General features: G+C 45.1%; 1 protein-coding gene across 1 annotated transcript in view; it reads right to left on the reverse strand.

The window, feature by feature from the left end:
- Nup88 (nucleoporin 88) overlaps nucleotides 1-19,023 on the reverse strand; it is a 32,561-nt gene that overhangs the window by 876 nt on the left and 12,662 nt on the right. Inside the window, exons 5-15 of the mRNA XM_048366251.1 lie at nucleotides 12,810-12,986; nucleotides 11,341-11,527; nucleotides 9,833-9,980; nucleotides 6,206-6,304; nucleotides 4,544-4,634; nucleotides 2,740-2,841; nucleotides 1,224-1,382; nucleotides 874-999; nucleotides 721-786; nucleotides 503-583; nucleotides 111-237 (exon numbers count right to left, since the gene is read on the reverse strand). Coding sequence (XP_048222208.1) covers nucleotides 111-237; nucleotides 503-583; nucleotides 721-786; nucleotides 874-999; nucleotides 1,224-1,382; nucleotides 2,740-2,841; nucleotides 4,544-4,634; nucleotides 6,206-6,304; nucleotides 9,833-9,980; nucleotides 11,341-11,527; nucleotides 12,810-12,986 — 1,363 coding nt within the window. The remainder of the gene's footprint in view (nucleotides 1-110; nucleotides 238-502; nucleotides 584-720; nucleotides 787-873; nucleotides 1,000-1,223; nucleotides 1,383-2,739; nucleotides 2,842-4,543; nucleotides 4,635-6,205; nucleotides 6,305-9,832; nucleotides 9,981-11,340; nucleotides 11,528-12,809; nucleotides 12,987-19,023) is intronic.

A 19,023-nucleotide genomic window follows, 5' to 3' on the forward strand; every position in this document is an offset into this window, starting at 1 on the left:
ATATGTTTGGATATGATTCCTATGATCTATTTTAATGTTCTTTTTACATTTATAAAATTACTTCTGTACAAGTGCTTTTAAAGAAGACTGAATTTTGCATCCACTCCTACCTGTTTAATGGCATTGCCCAGATGTCGAAGTTGATCAGGTATAAGCTGCAATTCTTTCTTCATGTCCCTCTCACTATCAGAGAGAACTGGGAGTTGAGAGTGAAAACTATGAAGTACTTTTTTCATCCTATAGAAAAAGAAGGCAATAAGATACCTGGATCAGGAGAAATGCACTCACAAAGAAAAAGCTCACAATCTGGTGAATCTGGTGTCTTGGTAAGCTCCCTGTTGGACAGCGTAGGGGGCATTGTCGTGTCTTTTCTGACATACACTTCAGAGGGGAGGTGGGGGATGCACTCAGTTCTATTTGGAATGCAAGCACCTGCTAAGTTCTGTTTTCTAAATGACACTGCAAATATGAGTAGAGAACTCACCGTTACAGGTCTACTGACCTGTTCATAATATCTTCTTGTTTTTCCTTGGCTTCCTCATATTTGTCAGCTAAACGCTCAGCCATTTCCCGTAGACTTTTCCTGATGACATAGGAAATAAGAAATTCTTGGGGTCCAGCTTGATGAGGAAGCCAGCTGACGAAGCACAGCAAGCACCCCCAAGTGAGACACAGTACACTCTTACTGATAGTTTTCTTCTCTCTAGTTTCGATACTTACCTCTCTTCTCGACAATAATTGAGGTCTTCTAGTTGTTTCTTTTTTTGGTCACATAATAACTTGACTCTTCAAGGAGAAAAAGAAGGTTAACAGGCTACTACACTGTGCCAGCCTCCCACCAGAATGGATGGTTGGTGAACACGGATGTCATACCTCCGCTGAATCTCCTCCTTGGCCATGTCCTGCTTAAGAATGTACTGTTCTCTGAACACCTGGGTGGCTCTGCTGATGAGCTGAAGACATTCTTCAAGAGGAGGAGCCAAGTCCTTTTCAGAAGATCTTAAAAACAAAGTCTGCTATTACTGTACTTAGTCAAGCAAGACAAGTGAAAAACACACTCAAGTCAGAGCAGCTTTATTCCCTGAAGGCGCCACTTTGTCCCTGTGCTTATTAGACACCACCTGTCTTTTCCATCTCCACAGCAGAATGTGCTGAGGACAGAGGGGATGAGCTGGAATGTTGAGAACCCATTCTTAAAAATTATGATGCCCAAGGACCCATACTTCAGAAATGCTGGGTTGGCAGCACTACGCTGTAAAATGCTTCTAATATGCTTTTCAAAGGAGTCTGGTGTTTCAGCCAGAATACGGAGGGGAGACTCTGCCACTTCAGCATCTTCTTGGGTACAAAGCAGCGGAGGTGAGGCTGGATGGACTGTACTTCTGCAAAACATGACATAACCATGGAGTTATTTAAACAGCTACCAAGAACTCTGACAACACGGGACTAGGAGGTGCTACTTTTGTAAGAGTACAAGAATGCATGTTTTCTCCCTTGAAAAGCTTACTGTACCAGTGTTGCCAATGTGTTTTGGACTCTGCCACTTAATTCCTTTGTGCCAGTACTGTGCCTTGAACTCGGGGTCTGGGTACTGTCCTTTCACTTCTTTTGCTCAAGGCTGTGCTCTACTACCGAGCTCCACTTGTGGGTTTCTGGAGATGCTTAGAGACAAGAATCTCATGGACTTTCCTCCCTGGGCTGGCTTCTGACCACAATCTTCAGATCTCTGCTTCTTGAGCAGCTAGGATTACAGGTATGAGCACCAGCTCCCAGCCCTTAATTCTTTATGAAAAGATCATGGAATACAATATAAATGCATCCTGGACCATTTCTGCAAAAGACTCAAGAGCCTAATTAGAAGCCTGCACTATAAACAAACCACTGCTCTTTAGATACAGTCTAGATTTGATAAAAAAAAAAAAAAACACCTGTAAGCCAGGTAATTATACAATAATTTGGTTCTACAGAACTGCAAATATTTGCAATGGCAATTTCATGTAACTTGACAGAATAGTATTGCCAGTTCTCTGCATCTATGCCAATGAATGTACATGGTATAACAGGGTCTCATGTTTGACTCCCATTGACATGATTCTGGTATTCCTATGCCTGAAATTATAAAGCTGAGAATGGCATTCCTGGGCAGTAAAAAAAAGGCAGATGGTGATAGAGCTTAACACCTAAGTTCCTGAAGGAAAACAAGGACCGAGTTCAGCTGCACACTGTCTTTCCTCATAGTTCACATATGTCCCTATGAGGCTGGCAGAGAGAGCAAGGACAGACACTGGGACCAGTCAGACCTATCTATTATGCCTGCCCCTTAGCCATCTGACTTGTGACCCGCATTGACAGATGCTCTTCTGTAACATGAGGAGGGCAGTGTCTTTAGGGAGGCTTTCATAATCACAGGTGGCAAGGCAGGAAAGGAGCTGACACAGAGTTTAGTCATCATTAAAGCAGAATCAGGTTGTAAGGAAGCTCAGTATTTAGTTTTAGTATTCTTTTCTGCAGGTTCAGGAGAAAAACTCTGATTCTCAGCTATTTACTGGAGATGGCAGAAACCATGTCTAGAGTAAAACCTAGAGTAGAAGGAAAACCATTATCCCCCCTTCCCACTGTATAAAATCAAGTCAAAGTAGAAACCACGCATGTATAGCTTCAAACCAGTGCCCGAGGGCATGTTCCTGGCCTACCTTGTGCAGAACTGAAGCCGCATAAAAAGTATAAAGGGGGACTTACAAAAGAGGCCGAATGAGGCATTCATAGCTGCTGGTGATGCAGATCATCGTGGGCCCCAGTATATCCGGGACAATCCAGAATCCTTGGATTGGAGCTGGCTGCCTGGAAAATCAGCCACAGTTCCATCTGTTACCGGGGGCAGAGGCAGTGGGACGATGAACAAAGTGGACTGGAACTGCAGCCTTTCCAGGCTGTCTGTGGTGACTTGGAAAACAATATCCCTCTGATAATGTGAATCAAGCTGCCACGGACTAGCCTACAGGTCACCTAATCGTGAGTTACACACAAGTTCACGCCAGGTGTCTTTCTTCCCAACCACCAGTCCACCTAGCCCAGTGCCCAGTCACTGCTCAGGGAGCAGAGCTGTGGTTGTCTTGTCATGTCCCCACGAGTGGAGCCCAGTCCCTGTCATGGGGCTTTAACTAGTGGGCACAGCACCATCTTCCTGCTCCACCGGAGAAGCTGCTAACTGGCCTGCAGATGGCACTGGCTTTGCCTCCAGAGGGCTCATCACTGGCCTCACACCACCTCCATGACTGTTGTGCGTGTGTGTTCCCAAATGTCAGTGTTGCACCCCATCTGCTGAGCATGCCACCCCCTGACTACTTCCTGCCCGCCAATAAGCAAGTGAATGGCTTGCTCCTTCATTCCAAACTCTCCTTCCCAGCCGTCCAAAGCTGCAGGATGTCTCCATGTCCAGCTCCCTGTAGCTCAGGCTTTCTCTCCTCTAGAACAGCAGTCCATTAGATGTTTAATCCTCAGTGCTACTCTCCATTTTTTGAGGGGCGGGACATGTGGGAGCTTCTAGATTTTGTATTATCAGTGTGGAATCCACACCTATATACTGAGTGTGTACACCCTCTGTGATCCGTGCCAGGTGAGGAATGGGAATACTACAGTGACCTCAGGCCAGGGAAGGGCAGGGTGACCTCACATTCATGGGGGAGGCCACCTCTTGGTCCCAGCCCCTCTGCCAAGAGTAACCCCTAGTTCGCCTTTCTTGTCTTTGCCTTGCTTTACAGTTTCCCACCTTTATTTGTTGGTTATGGGGCTTGAACTTTGGGCCCAGGAGCTGTACCTGAGCTCTTCAACTCAAGGCTCGTGCTCTACACTCAGGGCCTTGACACTGTCCCCAAGGTTTTTTTTTTTAATCAAGGCTAGTGCTCTACCATTTGAGGCACAGCCCCACATCCAGCTTTTTAGTGGCTTATTGGAGATGAGTGTCACAAACTTTCTTGCCTGGCTTGGCTTCAAATTGTGATCCTCAGATCTCAACCTCTTGAGTAGCTAGGATTATAGGCATGGGCCACCTGCACCTGGCCTTTTTACTTTTTAGTCTGTAGCCTGACTTAATTCCACATCCCTATGTGCAACCCCAGGCCACTCCAAACTCCAAAATCAGAAGCCATTTGCCTCTTCCACTGGGATATCCTACAGGAACATAACATCAAGTGCCCCTTAACTCACCTCTTATCTTCCCCAATCACATCTTCCTCCTCAGTCTTCATTTTCCCTTTTTCTCTTTTTATGCACTGTGTTATATGCTAAGTAGACAGGCAAAGGCCAACAGAGTACATGCTGAGAGAGGCCCTGCCCTCAAGACAGACAGACAGACAGACACACATACACACACACTAAGAGCCAAGAGAAGACATCAAACTGGGATTGGAACATAAGCAACACCACCTGGAAAGGCCCTGACACAGAGCTTTTGGTAAACACCTGACACCTCACAGGAGTGAACTATCATGTGCATGTATGTATGCATCTAAATTACTGAAACCACTAGTGAGAGGCAAGTTACCTGCACGGCAGTGGCTTTGTACAAAGGATGTGCTCCACAAAGCATTTCTGTTCTGCAGCAAGTTCCTGTAAACTATCCTTATCTTCTTCATCTGCAAAGGGACACATTATAAATTAACTGGTGCTTCTGCAAAATGCCAGACTAAAATACTGGTTATCAGCAAAATGTTGAATTAGAGGTGTGGTTCAAGTGGGAAAGCAGTAGCTGTGAGTGAAAAAGCCAAGTGAAAGCACAGGCCCTGAGTTCCAGTCCCAATCCCAGCACAAGTTCCCATGTTCAGCCCCTATCCCAGATATACCCATCATGCTGTCTGAAAAGAGAGCTTTGTTTCTTGCTTCTTTTTCTTGGCTAATTTCCTGGGTAGAATCTCCATTACAATGTTAAGTAGAACTGGCATGAGGAGACATTCATGTTATGTTTCTTTTTGTTTTTGCCAGTCCTGGGGCTTGAACTCAGGGCCTGAGCACTGTCCCTGGCTTCTTTTGCTCAGGGCTAGCACTCTGCCACTTGAGCCACAGCACTACTTCTGGCTTTTTCTGTTCATGGGGTCCTGAGGAATCGGACCCAGGGCTTCATGTATACGAGGCAGCACTCTACTGCTATGCCACATTCTCAGACCCCTTGTTATGCTTCTTAGAAGTGTGAAAACATAAACATAAAAACACTTAAATTGGACATTACCAAGTAAAACCTTTAAGATGTGGCCAGCGTTCTTACTAAAATACAAGGAAAGATACAACTGAAAGATGAACTGTGGAAAAGAAAGGAACAAAGACTTGATGATTTGGGAAATCATCAAGACTGTATGGATGTCAAAAAAGTCTCAAGAACTGGGTGTCAATGGCTCATGCTTTTAATCCCAGCAACTCAAGAGGCAAGATCTGATTATCCTGGATCAAAGCCAGCAGAGGCAGACACATCAGAGAGACTCTTAGCTCCAATTAACTAGTAACAAGCCAGAAGTGGAGGTGTGACTTAGGTGGTAGGGTACTAGCCTTGAGCAAAAGGACAGTGTGCCCAGGCCCTGAGTTCAAGTTCCAGTACCAGGACTACCCTCCGCCCTCTCTACCCAAATCTTATAAAGGTTCACTATAGAGGCCAAATGTGTCAAAGGGTCAGAAAGAGGAGGAGAGAAGGCTGTTCTGCCCCTAAAATCTGTAGGTAAGAAACCTCACAAAGCTACACTAATGCTACCTTTCCTAAAATGAGGGATGAGGGAGGAGCATATGATCAAGGTACATTATATACATGTATGAAAATGTCACAATAAAACCCATTAAAAATGTACAAGATATCAGGCACTGGTAGCTCACTCCTGTAATCCAAGCTACTCAGGAGTCTGAGATGTGAGGATTACAATTTTAAGCCAGCCTGGGCAGCAAAGTCCATGAGACTCTTATCTCCTATTAACCACTAAAACCCTGTAAGTGGATCTGTGGCTCAAGTAGTAGAGCACTAGCCTTAAGGAAAACAAAAAGCTTAGAGATAGAACCCAGGCCCTGAGTTCAAGCCTCAGAATCTGCACACACACAAACAAGAAAAAACCCCCAAAGAATCCAGTTTTGCTTTAAAAAAAAAACCTCCTCTTATTTTCCTTTTTCAAACTACTTTTGGATGGAATCTTGAAACCTACTGACAAACACCAACAGTTAGTACACTCACCTGATCCAAGGAACTTGTGAAGTTTGTGAATCCAGGTCAGCCCCACACTGTGGACGCCAGCCTCGTGAGTGCAGTGGTATCGTGAAGGACACTTGGGGTCTGCAGATGGAATCATGAGTGACAGAAAAGGCAGCAATTAGGAGACACAAAGGATTTACCCAGGAGCCTACACATGCCAGAGAGAGAGAAAGCCTGGAGTATTTTATACAGGTGTATTATGTTGGAGGCCTTGTTTTTAACTTGAATTTAATTTTCAGATATATTTTAAGCATCTTTGTAAAAATTATACTAAACACACTCCACATATTATTTCCTAAAATGTAACAAAACGGAGTTCACAAAACACTTGGTGTAGCTGGGCACCAGGGGTACAGGTGGCTCATGCCTGTAATCCCTGCTGCTCAGAAGGCTGAGATCTAAGGATTGTGGGTCAAAGACAGTCCAGGCAGGGAAGTCCTTGAGACTTTTACCTCCTAGAATCTATTCAGGAAAAGACAGAAATGGCACTGTCGTTCAAGTGGTAGAGCACTTGCCTTGAGCAAAAGAAGGTCAGTGACAGTGCCCAGGCCCAGAGTTCAAGTCCCAGGGCCAGCATACCACACAAAACAAAGAAACAAACAATAACAAAAAACTACTTGCTATAAGGTAAATCACGGGCACCTTTCACATTTTCTTTTTTTTTTTTAATGTTTTCTTTTTTATTTTTTGGCCAGTCCTGGGCCTTGGACTCAGGACCTGAGCACTGTCCCTGGCTTCCTTTTGCTCAAGGCTAGCACTCTGCCACTTGAGCCACAGCGCCACTTCTGGCTGTTTTCTGTATATGTGGTGCTGGGGAATCGAACCCAGGGCCTCATGTATACGAGGCAAGCTCTCTTGCCACTAGGCCATATCCTTAGCCCCCTTTCACATTTTCTTGATGTTCTCTAAGTAAGGTGAAGAATGGCAGCTCTAGAGAGCTGCAATCCTCTTGTTGTGTGACACTGGTGAAGTCATTGCACACTCTCAGCACAGGTGCTGAAAGACTTCAGCCCAAATGCTCAGCGAGCAGTTCTGTCACAATGTCGTATGTCATGTGTTGTGTCAGGTGTTGCATGCCTTCACAGTGATGACTTGCAGAGTTCTAAAGGTTATTTTCAGTTTTGGATTCCTTCTGTTTGATCATCACTTATATTTATACTAAGTAATGTTAACACTTGTACATAATTTTAATTAATGGGCTTTAAAACAAATATTTCTGTACCTTGTAAGCTCTAATATCAGTATGACAATCCTGAGAGTAAAAGATGAATTTGGGGGAGGTGGAGAGGCAAGTTTTACAGAGTTGAAGATCAAACCCAGGGCCTTATACACAGTAAGTCAAGTGTTCAACCACTGATCAACATCTTCAGACCTCAGTTTTGTGGTGTGTGTGTGTGTGTGTGTGTGTGTGTGTGTGTGTGTGTGTGTGTGCGTGTGCGTGTGTGTGCGTGTGTGTGTGTGTCTTCAGGCTTTAACTCCTGGGTGATGTCCCTAAGCAAATTATTTGTTCTAAGCTAGCACTCTACCACCTGAGCCATAGCTCCACTTCTGGCTTTTGGTGGCTAGTACGAGATAAGAGTCTCATGGACTTTGCTGCCCAGACTGGCTTCAAACCAGGATCCTCAGATCTTAGCCTCCTGAGAAGCTGGGATTGTAGGTGTGAGCCCCCAGTCCCCAGCAGACCTCAGGTTTTGAAGACAGAGTCTTACTACGTGCAGTCTTCCTGTCTTTGCCTCTCAAGTGCTAGGGATATAGCTGTGCCACCACACCAAGCCTTCTATCTACTTTAATTAATTATATTTTTGGTGGTACTAGGCCTCTGAACTCAGACTGGAGTAGTACTGCTAAGCCATGTCGCAGCCCCACTTTTCACTGGTTATTTCCATGACAGTGTTTTGCTTTCTACCTGGGCACCTGCCCAAGCCCAAATCTACCTCTCATAGGCTTCCTGGCATTGCTGAGATCATAGGCACACCCCACTGCATCCAGCTTCCCCTATGTGGAGATGAAGTCTCATGAACTTCCTGCCTAGCTCCGTGTGGCATCTCCATCTCGATCCTCCCAGTCTCAGCCTCCCACACAACACAGAATTACAGGAATGAGACCCTGCGCCCAGCTCTAGTTTGGGATATCTCACTAACCTTTCTTCCAGGCTGGCCTCATGTTACGATCTTTCTGTTCTCAGCCTCCCCAGTGGCTAGGATTCCAGCCAGGTGTGAGCCACCAGCACCCAGCTCCACTTATTCATTCAGTTTTGAGATAGGGGCTCACTGTGTAGCTCAGGCTGGCCTCAAACTTGTGATTTTCCTACTTCAATCTCCTGAGTAGTTGGGATTGTAGACTGACACTACTTTGCCAGGTTCTCTGGAATGTGTACCACTATTTGTAAACTTATCCCTGTGGTTAGTAATTTTTAAAACATTAAATTAAAATTCAGAAATAATGTATAAAGTTAGTAAGTTAGCACCAGTCATCTTCCTAAATTAAAATTTTCTTATTGTTGGTTTCAAGTAAGTTAGTGATCATTATCAGTTTTACATTGGAATTAGCATCAGGTATGTGTCATCTCTTATTGACCACAATGTTGTGTGGTGCACAGCTGTGTCAAAATTTGATTTTAAAAATTATTTTTAAAGGTAATTTAAAGGTTATACACATGTATTTAAGTTGTAAAATCTGTGTGTGTGTGTGTGTGTGTGTGTGTGTGTGTGTGTTACCAGGGATTAAGCATAAGGCATCACTCTAGCTATGCTCCCAGTCCTTTTCTTTTTGTTTTGTTTTTTGCCAGTCCTGGGGCTTGAACTGGCTTCTTTTTGCTAAAGGCTAGCACTCTACAACTTGAGCTACAGTGCCACCTCTGGCTTTTTCTATATATGTGGTGCTGAGGAATCAAAACCAGCACTTCATGTATACAAGGCAAGCACTCTACCACTAGGCCATATTCCCAGCCCCCAAATACTAATTTTATCACTTATATACTAGCCTAGTTAAGGGAACCCTCACTCAGATTTTATGCTTTTGGCTAAAGGAAATTTACTCTTCTTTTTTCTTTTTTTTGCCAGTCCTACGAACTGAACTCAGAGTATGAGCACTGTCCCTGGCTTCATTTTGCTCAAGGCTAGCACTTGAGTCACAGCACCACTTCTGGACTTTTCTATATATGTGGTGCTGAGGAATCGAACTCAGGGCTTCAGGTATGGGAGGCAAGCACTTTACCACTAGGCTATATTCCCAGCCCTCCTTTTCTTTTTTATTTCGGGGGGGAGGGTCTCACTAAATTTGCTTGGGCTGGCCTTAAACTCATGATCTTCTAGCCTCCACCTCTGGAGTAGCTGGTATTAAAGGTGTGTGCCACCATTTTAGCTTGAAATCTACTTTTGAGAGGACCAGGAAAAGCTAGGTGAATCTAGACGGAAGACCACTATTTGGAAACATGAGAAATTCGCTTAGTTTGTCTTCAGCAGAGAACACAGTATAGTTACTAAATATGCAGGAGAGCCATGCCAATCTCCAGAAGGCTGGCAGTGCAGAATAAACTGCATGGGAAGAGCCTGTGGCAGCCTTCATCTAACAACAGTGGGGGAGAGTGGCCTTCAGTGAGGACTGTACCTCTGTGAAGTTTGATGGGACAGGAGAAGTCCGAATCATAGGGCTCATCCTCCCCGGAGGCCAGCTTCAAGGCCAGCTCAAGTTCAACACATTCGAAGACATACAGAGACGGAATGAGGTCTGCTCTGTAATCCCAGGACTTTTCTGACTGTGAAAAGCAAAAACAAACAAACAAGGAAAAAAGACCTGCATGTTTATTGTGTATGTTCATTTGAAAATGTATAGGTAAAAACAGAAACAAATCACTGATCAAATAGTGTTCTTAAATTCTTCATTTCACTCTGTACCTTAACAGTGAACTAATCCCTTCCCTTCCAATAAAGTGTCACTATATAGCCGAGAGCTCACAATTATGCTGCCTCAGTCTCCTGAGTGCTGGGATTATAGGCGCACCTCCACACCCAGTTTGTTAGTTTTTGGGTTTTGTGCTGATCCTAGGGCTTGAACGGGCTAGGGCACTGTCCCTGAGCTTTTTTGCTCAAAGCTAGAGCTTGACTACTTGAACCAAAGCTCTACTTCTGACTTTAATTAATTGGAGATAAGAATCTCATGGACTTTTCTGCCCTGGCTGGCTTAGAAATACAATCCTCAAATCTCAGCCTCCTGAGCAGATAGGATTACAGACCTGAGCCACCAACGCAAGGCTCCCTGCTCATTAATAATCTTTTTTATTGCCAGTCCCAGGGCTTGGACTCAGGGCCTGAGCACTATCCCTGGCTTCCTTTTTCTCAAGGCTAGCACTCTACCACTCTAGCCACAGCACCCACTTCCAGCTTTTTCTGTGTATGTGGTGCTGAGGAGTTGAACCCAGGGCTTCATAAAAGAAGAAAAAAGTTAAAAGACTCTTCCTTTAGAAATATGTTAATAAACAAGCCTAAAGAAAAGCTAGTCCACTGGTCCAAAAATTCTTTATATTTGTTCCCAAGGACTGCACCATAGGAGTTACCAGAAAGTGGTAAGAAGGCAAGGTGTGCAGTCTGCCTAGAGGACTTGACCTTGTGGTGAAGGCTGTAAAGCCATTAACATAGAGGTCAGAAATATGTATATAGACTAATGGACCAAAGAGAAGGTTGGGAAACCTTCTAATTTCTTCTCAGTTAGATTTTAAAGTGTGCTATATTTGTATTTGTGTGTGTGTGTGTGTGTGTGTGCGTGTGTGTACTAGGGCTTGAACTCAGGGCCTGGGTGCTATCCCTGAGCTTTTTCACTCAAGGCTGGTGATCTACCACTTGAGCCACACCTCCACTTCTGTTTTTTTGGCAGTTAACTGGACATAATAGTTTAATAGACTTTCCTGCTCAGGGTGCAATCCTCAAATCTCAGCATCCTGAGTAGCTAGGATTATAGGCATAAAGCCACCAATGCCTGGCTTCCAATTACTTTTAAGTGTTTAATTTACAAATTATTACAAGTGCCAAATAGATGTAAGCTAAAATTCCTCTTATGTTGCTCTAAAAACTACACTTTGGTATAAAGACATAAAGCACCAACACTACCGTGGAACTTACTGTTTGGTCGTCTTCTTCCTCCCCCTCTAGCACCACACAGTGATACAGCATTCCCGACTCAGTTGCAATCACTAATATGTTGGGGATGCAGGGTAAGCAGAGTATAGCACAAGCATCATAACCATAGTTATCTTCAGCTGCAGGATGCATTGGCAATGGACCCAATAGCTTTCCGATATTTCCGGGGCTAAAGAAAGAAACCACACTTGGGAAGGTCTGACAGAAGACAGCCATGACCCCCTACCCATTCTTTGACTTCGTCTTCTTCCAGCTATCATGCTGCCATTGTAAATACAGTATATTCCCAATGTCTACTTGCATGCTTTCCAACTCACATCCCAACACTAGTGACTTTCAACCAGAGATTAACCCTTGAGGAGATACTAAACATTTCACGTTTGTCACTACTAGAAAAGAGGTAGTAACTGGCATCTACTGAGTACAGAGATGCTGCTAAACCTCCCTCTATAAGGATGACCAAACCACACACCATTAGTAGAGCTCAGAGAATGAAAGCCTCAAGCTAAATTTCCTGTATATGGTACTTTTTAATTTTTTTTGGTGCAATTCTGGGGCTTGAACTCAGGGCCTGGGTGCTGTCCCTGAGTTATTTGTTCAAGGCTAGCACTCTACCACTTGAGGCGCAGCTTCACTTCTGGCTTTTTAGTCATTAACTGAACCTCCTGAATAGTGAAGACTATAGGTGTGAGCTACTGGCGCATAGCAGTGATTAAAAAAAAAAAAAGGACTTGGTTTTACTATGGAGGATCTGGCTTGTGATCCTCTTGTCTCATCTCCAAAGTGCTGAGATCAGAGTTGAACATTTCCACACTCAGCCTGGTCTGCCCTTTCACTACTCTACTGAAGCTCAAGTTCGTGGAGCACCAGCCATGAACAAAAAGCCAAGTGAGAATAAAAGGCCCTGAGTTCAAGCCCCAATACCAGTACAAAGAAAAAAAAAGTAGGGGGCAGAAGATGTAGCTAAGTGGTAGAGTCCTTGCTCAAGGTCCTGGGCTCAATCTCCAACATTACAAAAAAATAAACATCGGCAGAACATGCTTAAGACTGAAGGCCGATTTAACATAATCTCAACAGATAGTTATTTAGAGCCCATGTTTCTGCTACAAGAAAGACATACAGCTAAAACTATGCAACACAGTATGAGGGGCTCAGGGTTTCGTGGGTATGATGGATTAAAAGCTGAAGCCTGCTGATCTTGAAGAAATGGTAATACAGGATGTCTGTTATCTTTGAGGACATCACAATATAAAATTTGGTCTTTTCTTAAACAACAGAACTCACCCAAATAATACAGGGAAATGAAAACTCAAATGATCTGTGCTAATGCTTTCTCCAAACTGTGAAAATGCAAGCCTCTAAGGGCTGGTCATTTGAACAAACTCAGAGATGTGGATCCTAAGTCTCACTATGACAATCTACACAGAGCACGAATGACCACCTCCACTTACCTGTGTAACAGACTAATATGTGTGAGGAACGTCTCCCCATTCTCATATAAGATGTACAGAGGATATGCTACTACTTCATCTTTGCCTTTCTGTCCGAATATATTCTTTGGGACTGCTGCCAGTGGTCCAAAGTCAAATGCAACCGCTGTCTCCCCCAGAGACGCAGTATATGTCCTCCTGCAGAGAGAGCAGAAAGCCAACGGGCTAGAAGCAAACCTTAATTGTTTGTTCAAATATCAGGAGGTAGATACTGATGGACTGTACTTTAGTTGAAAAACAAGAACTTGTAATTATTAAGAATGTTAACTTTGGAAAATTCTCATAAAATAAAGTGAAAAAAGCCAAAAAACTACTGGGTGCTTCCTTAATTTTAAATAAATACAAATACTTGCATACAAATAACAAAAAAAGGGCTGGGAATATGGCCTAGTGGCAAGAGTGCTTGCCTCACATACATGAGGAGGCCCTGGGTTCAATTCCCCAGCACCACATATATAGAAAAAATGGCCAGAAGTGGCGCTGTGGCTCAAGTGGCAGAGTGCTAGCCTTGAGCAAAAAAAAAAAGCCAGGACAGTGCTCTGGCCCTGAGTCCAAGCCCCAGGACTGGCAAAAAAAAAAAAAAAAAAAAAAAAAAAAAAAAAAAAACACCCCAAAAACAACAAAAACAAAAGACCCAAATTAAAAAAGCAGAAAGAAAATACCTAACAACAACAAATATCTCCAAGCAGCAGGATTTGTTCACTCCATAAACTGTCCACTTTGTGTGAGACAGTTGCAGGTTTTAGAAAATGAAACAAAAAGGCCTAGCCTCAGGTGAGAGAGATGTTCAGTGAACACAGAAGAAACAAATATATAACACAAATTTAGACAGCGATTTTGGCTGTTTTTCTTAAGTGTTCTTACTGGAGTTTGAACTCAGGATCTTGTGCTTGTTAGGCAGGCACTATACTGCTGAGCCACACTTCCAGCCTTTCTTTTGCAGCGATTTTAAAGATAGGGCCTCACTTCCTGCCTGAGCTTCCATCCTTCTCTTTTTTTGGCTTTTCATTGTAGCTGGGACAACAGGCATGTGGCACCATGCCTAGCTTCATCAGTTGAGATGAAGTCACAAGGCCTAGAACCTGTTCCACTCAATTTTAGCCAAGGACAACAGACATGTCTACCATGTCTAACTATTGGAATTTCACATGTATGGTGGCTGGATTAAAATGGTGTTCTTCCTGATCCCATTTTCCCAATGTTAGGGTTATATAGAATGAACCTCCAGCACCCAGCTTTGTTTCTGTTCCTGACACAGGGTCTTGAGGATGGCCTTAACTAATCATCTTCTGTCTCTGAATCCTGAGTACTGAGCTTTCAGGCATGTATCACCATAGTGAAAATAATGTTAAAGAGAAATGGGGTCGGGTGCCAGTGGTTCACATCTGTAATCCTACCTACTCAAGAGGCTGAGATCTGAGGGTCAGAGTTCAAAGCCAACCTTGGCAGGAAAGTCTGTGAGACTCATCTTCAATTAACCACCAGAAAAGTCAGAAGTGGCACTGTGGCTCCAAGTGGTAGAATGCAAGCCTTGAGTAAAAGAATTCAAATATAGCACCCAAGCCCTAAGTTCAAAGCTCTACACCAACAAAAAGGAAGGAAGGAAGGAAGGAAGGAAGGAAGGAAGGAAGGAAGGAAGGAAGGAAGGAAGGAAGGAAGGAAGGAAGGAAGGAAGGAAAAGAAACGGGGCAGATGGGCACTAGTGGCTAATCCTAACTATTCAGGTTAAGATCTGAGGATCCAGGTTTGGAACCAGCCCAGGCAAACAACTGTCTCCAACTAACTGGCAAAAAGCTGGAAGTAGAGGTGTGGCTCAGGTGGTAAGATGTCTATTAGGAGCAAAAAAGCTCAAAGTTCAAGCCCCAGTACCAGCACAAAAACAAAGAAAAAAAGAAAAAGAAGTGGGCTGTGGTACAAGAAGTAGGGAGAGAAAGAGTTTTAAGTGGCAGAGTGCAAACCCCAGAAAAACCAAAAGGAAAATACTGAAGAAAAAAAAAAAGAGCAGTCAAAGGTGACTGCAAGTGCTATTTCAGGATGAGTAGTAGGAAAAGGACTCATAAAGAAGGCTCTTAAGGAAGGAAGGGAATGAGTCTACAGTGTTCTGTGGAAGGAACAGCTGAGGTGGAGGAGAAGAAGACAAATGGCTAGGCTCTGAACTGGAAGGAACGGATGTCTGAGAAATGGTGAGGAGGCCAAGGTGGCTGAAACCCAGACGGCCAAGACAGTGGGAGGAATGAAGCTGCAGAGAGAGTGAGGCGGAACCTGCGGGCCCCAAGGAGGCCACAGTAAAGACTTTAGGGCACTGGCAGGGTATGGAGAACAGGGAAGAAGAGTGTTCTGGTTATACAGGAAATAATCAACTTAACTGCTATCCCAAATAACACTTCCATTTTCTCCATTTCTTAGAACAGACACATCATATGTGTAATCAGGAAGGACAAACTATAAAACCATGATGCTTCTGTCTTTTTAAAAAAATAATTTTATTATTATTTTTGTTTATGTGGTACTGGAGAATTGAATCCAGGGCCTCATGCATGCTAGGCAAGCACGCTACCACTAAGCCACATTCCCAGCCCGCTTCTGTCTTTTAAAATTCAGCATAAGCTGGTTGCTGTGGCTGGGGCTCTGGACTAGCTGTCATCTCAGTGGAGGGACTGAGAACTCACTGCCACCCCACATCCTGGTAACACACATTTCACACTGGCCTTCTGGAGACAACACCTTAATCCAAAGAAGTGACTTGAGCAGAGAGAACTTCAGGTATGTGCCACCACAAACAGCACAAATTCCTCACTGGAAGGAAAAGAGACAGACAGACAGACACACACACACAATATGAACTCATCAATCATCTGTCTGTTGAAGCAGATGTCTAAGGGCTCTGGAATGGTAGAGGGCAGCCCCAGAACCTGGATTCTAGACATCATTTGCATGTGACTGATTAGCTGCTTGGCTAGTATCTATAGGTTATTGCTTTTCTGTGCTCGTGTGATTTCACATACTACTGGCCAGCAGCAGCATGGGATTCTCAGACATTCTCATTCCTCTCATGATTGTGTTTCTCAACCCTCTGAGATCACCAGCCAAAGTGTGTGGAACATGTACTGCGTTATGCATGGCTGAAGTGTGCAGCATGTCTGAGGAGCCCTGGACCCATGATGTCCCTGACCCTTCTACCAATGGAGCAATTGGAAAAGTGGGTATATCAAGGCCATCGTGAACCTCAGTGGCTCCCTGATCAGAATACAAGACTCAGCAAATGGGCTGGGAATATGGCTTAGTGATAGAGTGCTTGCCTCATATACATGAAGCCCTGGGATCAATTCCTCAGCACCGCGTATACAGAAAAAGCTGGAAGTCGGGCTGGGGATATGGCCTAGTGGCAAGAGAGCTTGCCTCGTATACATGAGGCCCTGGGTTCGATTCCCCAGCACCACATATACAGAAAACGGCCAGAAGTGGCGCTGTGGCTCAAGTGGCAGAGTGCTAGCCTTGAGCAAAAGGAAGCCAGGGACAGTGCTCAGGCCCTGAGTCCAAGGCCCAGGACTGGCCAAAAAAAAAAAAAAAAACCACAGACGGATACGGGCAGATTGCTGTTGTTTCTTGGTGTCACATCCCGAAGGAGTTGGAAGCCTGGTGAAAACTCTGGTGACCACCGCTGTGTGAGGGAGGCCAGGATAGCTGACAGGCAAAGGGTGCACCTATTCAGCAAGAGCAGGTTCTGCCCTGCCCCCAACCATTCTGGACAGGGTTGTATGGGGGAGGGGCTGCAGGAGCAGCTCTCATCATGACTCCTCCCATTCTGCCTGGATCACAAGAGCCTGGCCACACCCCCATTTTCATGTTTCTCTGACCAATGGGATTCAAGCATATCCAAACCTATGCGCCAATTCTAACTAGAATGATAGGTTGGTCCAAACAGATACTATGAGACAGACTGTAACTCTATTGGCCACCTGCGTGCGGCCTAGCATGCTCTGTAAGTGCTGTATCCTCATTGGTCACCTACATGTGGCAAGTTTGTTTTTTTTTTTTGCCAGGCCTGGGCCTTGAACTCAGGGCCTGAGCACTGTCCCTGGCTTCCTTTTGCTCAAGGCTAGCACTCTGCCACTTGAGCCACAGCGCCACTTCTGGCCGTTTTCTGTATATGTGGTGCTGGGGAATCGAACCCAGGGCTTCATGTATACGAGGCAAGCACTCTTGCCACTAGGCCATATTCCCAGCCCCAACGTGTGGCAAGTTTGACTGTGATGTTTGCCTTATAACCTAACCCTGAGTGTGGCCTGGGGCGCGTGGTCCCAGCTCCCAAGTCTGGGCTGCAGCCCTGGCCGGCCAGCCTGCTTTTTACACAGTTGCGGTTCTAACTCCCGAATCCAACTCCCGTGACCCTGGCCAGTCAGTATACTTTTTACTTCCCCAATAAATCCATCTTTTTACTTGAAAAAAAAAGAACTGCGGCCACACCCATATTTCATGCTGCCTAGTAGCACTGGTATTCCCTCTGTTGGCTCACACCACTGCCAGCAATTGAGGGAGGTAGAGGTGCTAAGTGGTGAGAGAATCGAGGTGATTTTGGAGATATAGTTGGAGGCAGACGTAGTTATTGGTGATTGTGAGAACAGAGGTAGCTTCAGAGAGCCTGGGAATGTTCCCTCCCCCCCCCCCCCGACCTTCGCCATCCCAGTGCTGGGATGTCTGAACAAACAAGACAAAATTAGTTGCAGGAAGGAAAATATTGCAAGAATACCAGCAGAGGAATTGTCCTGCAGAATCCAAGAACAAGAAGAAAATTAAAAAGGGAAGTAACCCCAAGATAAACACCAATGGGGACCATAATTTAACTGAGGGTTCAAAGACCACAGTGACCTTGAGCCTCCTCCACCTTTGGGAACAGTCACAGCTGTCAGGGTCAAGAGTGTCACAGGTCCCAATAACAACAAGGAAAGGCTGGACTCTAGCATAATACAAAACCAGAAGCTCTGCAGTGATATCCAACAACAAGCAGGAAAACAACAACCTGCAGGATCAACAGGGGAACAAGAATGAGAAGAAGGCCTGTGTGCACAAAGCACTGAAAGCAGAGCTGAAGCAACACAAGTTATGAATACAGTTATTGATTTCAGAAAAATATGATTTACAATCTGCCCTGGCCCACATGCAGCAGTTGGCCAATGGAAGAGAAATGGAGTGGGAGAGTCTTACCAGCCGCCGTCAGGCATCACAGCAGCACGTTGAAGAGCTAGAGATGAATGACATTGTCTGCAGTTTACACCACACAGAATGAGACTGAGAACAACATAGAGCTGATTAAAGCTCTGAATCACATGCAGCTGCAGCTGCAGGAGAAAGCCAGAAGCTATGAAGACCTGGAGGATGAGAACACTGAGCCGCACGAGAGGCTGGAAGTGCTTCTGACACAGAAGGCCGATATGAAGATCCAAATCCACAAGTGCCAAGAGGCGCTAGTGGTGTGGACAGAGTTGGAAAGACAACAAAACCACATGAAAGAGTTGGTGACAGCATTAAAGGTAGAGAGAGACACCTTTGCAGAGGAGCTGAGGGTGGAGAGCTCCACGGGGAAGGAGAAGGTGCAGCAGCTCTCAGAGCAGGTGAGCCAGCTGCGAGAGGAGAAAGAGCAGGGGGTGAAGCAGGTGTGGGAGCTAGAGAGCAAGCTGGTGGAGTTGAGGGAGCAGCTGGCAGAGCTGCAGCACCCGTAGTCCCCTGCCGGGCCATCTCAGGCTGAACAGCAGCTGCAGGCCCACGCCCTGCAGTTGCAGAAGGAACTCAAGAGCCTGGAGAAGCAACTGCACATGCAGCTGGAGGAGAACCAGAGCCTCGGCCTCCAGAACCTGGAGCAGCAGCAGCAGCAGCTGTGGATCCTGGAAAAGCAGGCCAAGGAATGGGATAAGCATGCCGAGGATCGGCTGAAGATCCTCGAGATGATGGAGAAAGAACAGGACACCAAGATACACACACTGGTGCTCAACCAAGAGCTGAAAGATGAGCTGGCCCAGCTGAAGGATGCCTTGCAGAAGCTGAGAGCTGAGGAGGAGGAGCTTGCCAGCACCCTGTACTCGGAGCAGCAGGTAAAGAAACATCTGTAGGAGAAGCTGGACCAGCGAGAGGAGAAATTAGAAGAATAGAAAGAGGTGGCTGAGATAAAGATCCAGGT

Source organism: Perognathus longimembris, chromosome 17, assembly GCF_023159225.1.
Source record: "Perognathus longimembris pacificus isolate PPM17 chromosome 17, ASM2315922v1, whole genome shotgun sequence".
NCBI lineage: Eukaryota > Metazoa > Chordata > Mammalia > Rodentia > Heteromyidae > Perognathus > Perognathus longimembris.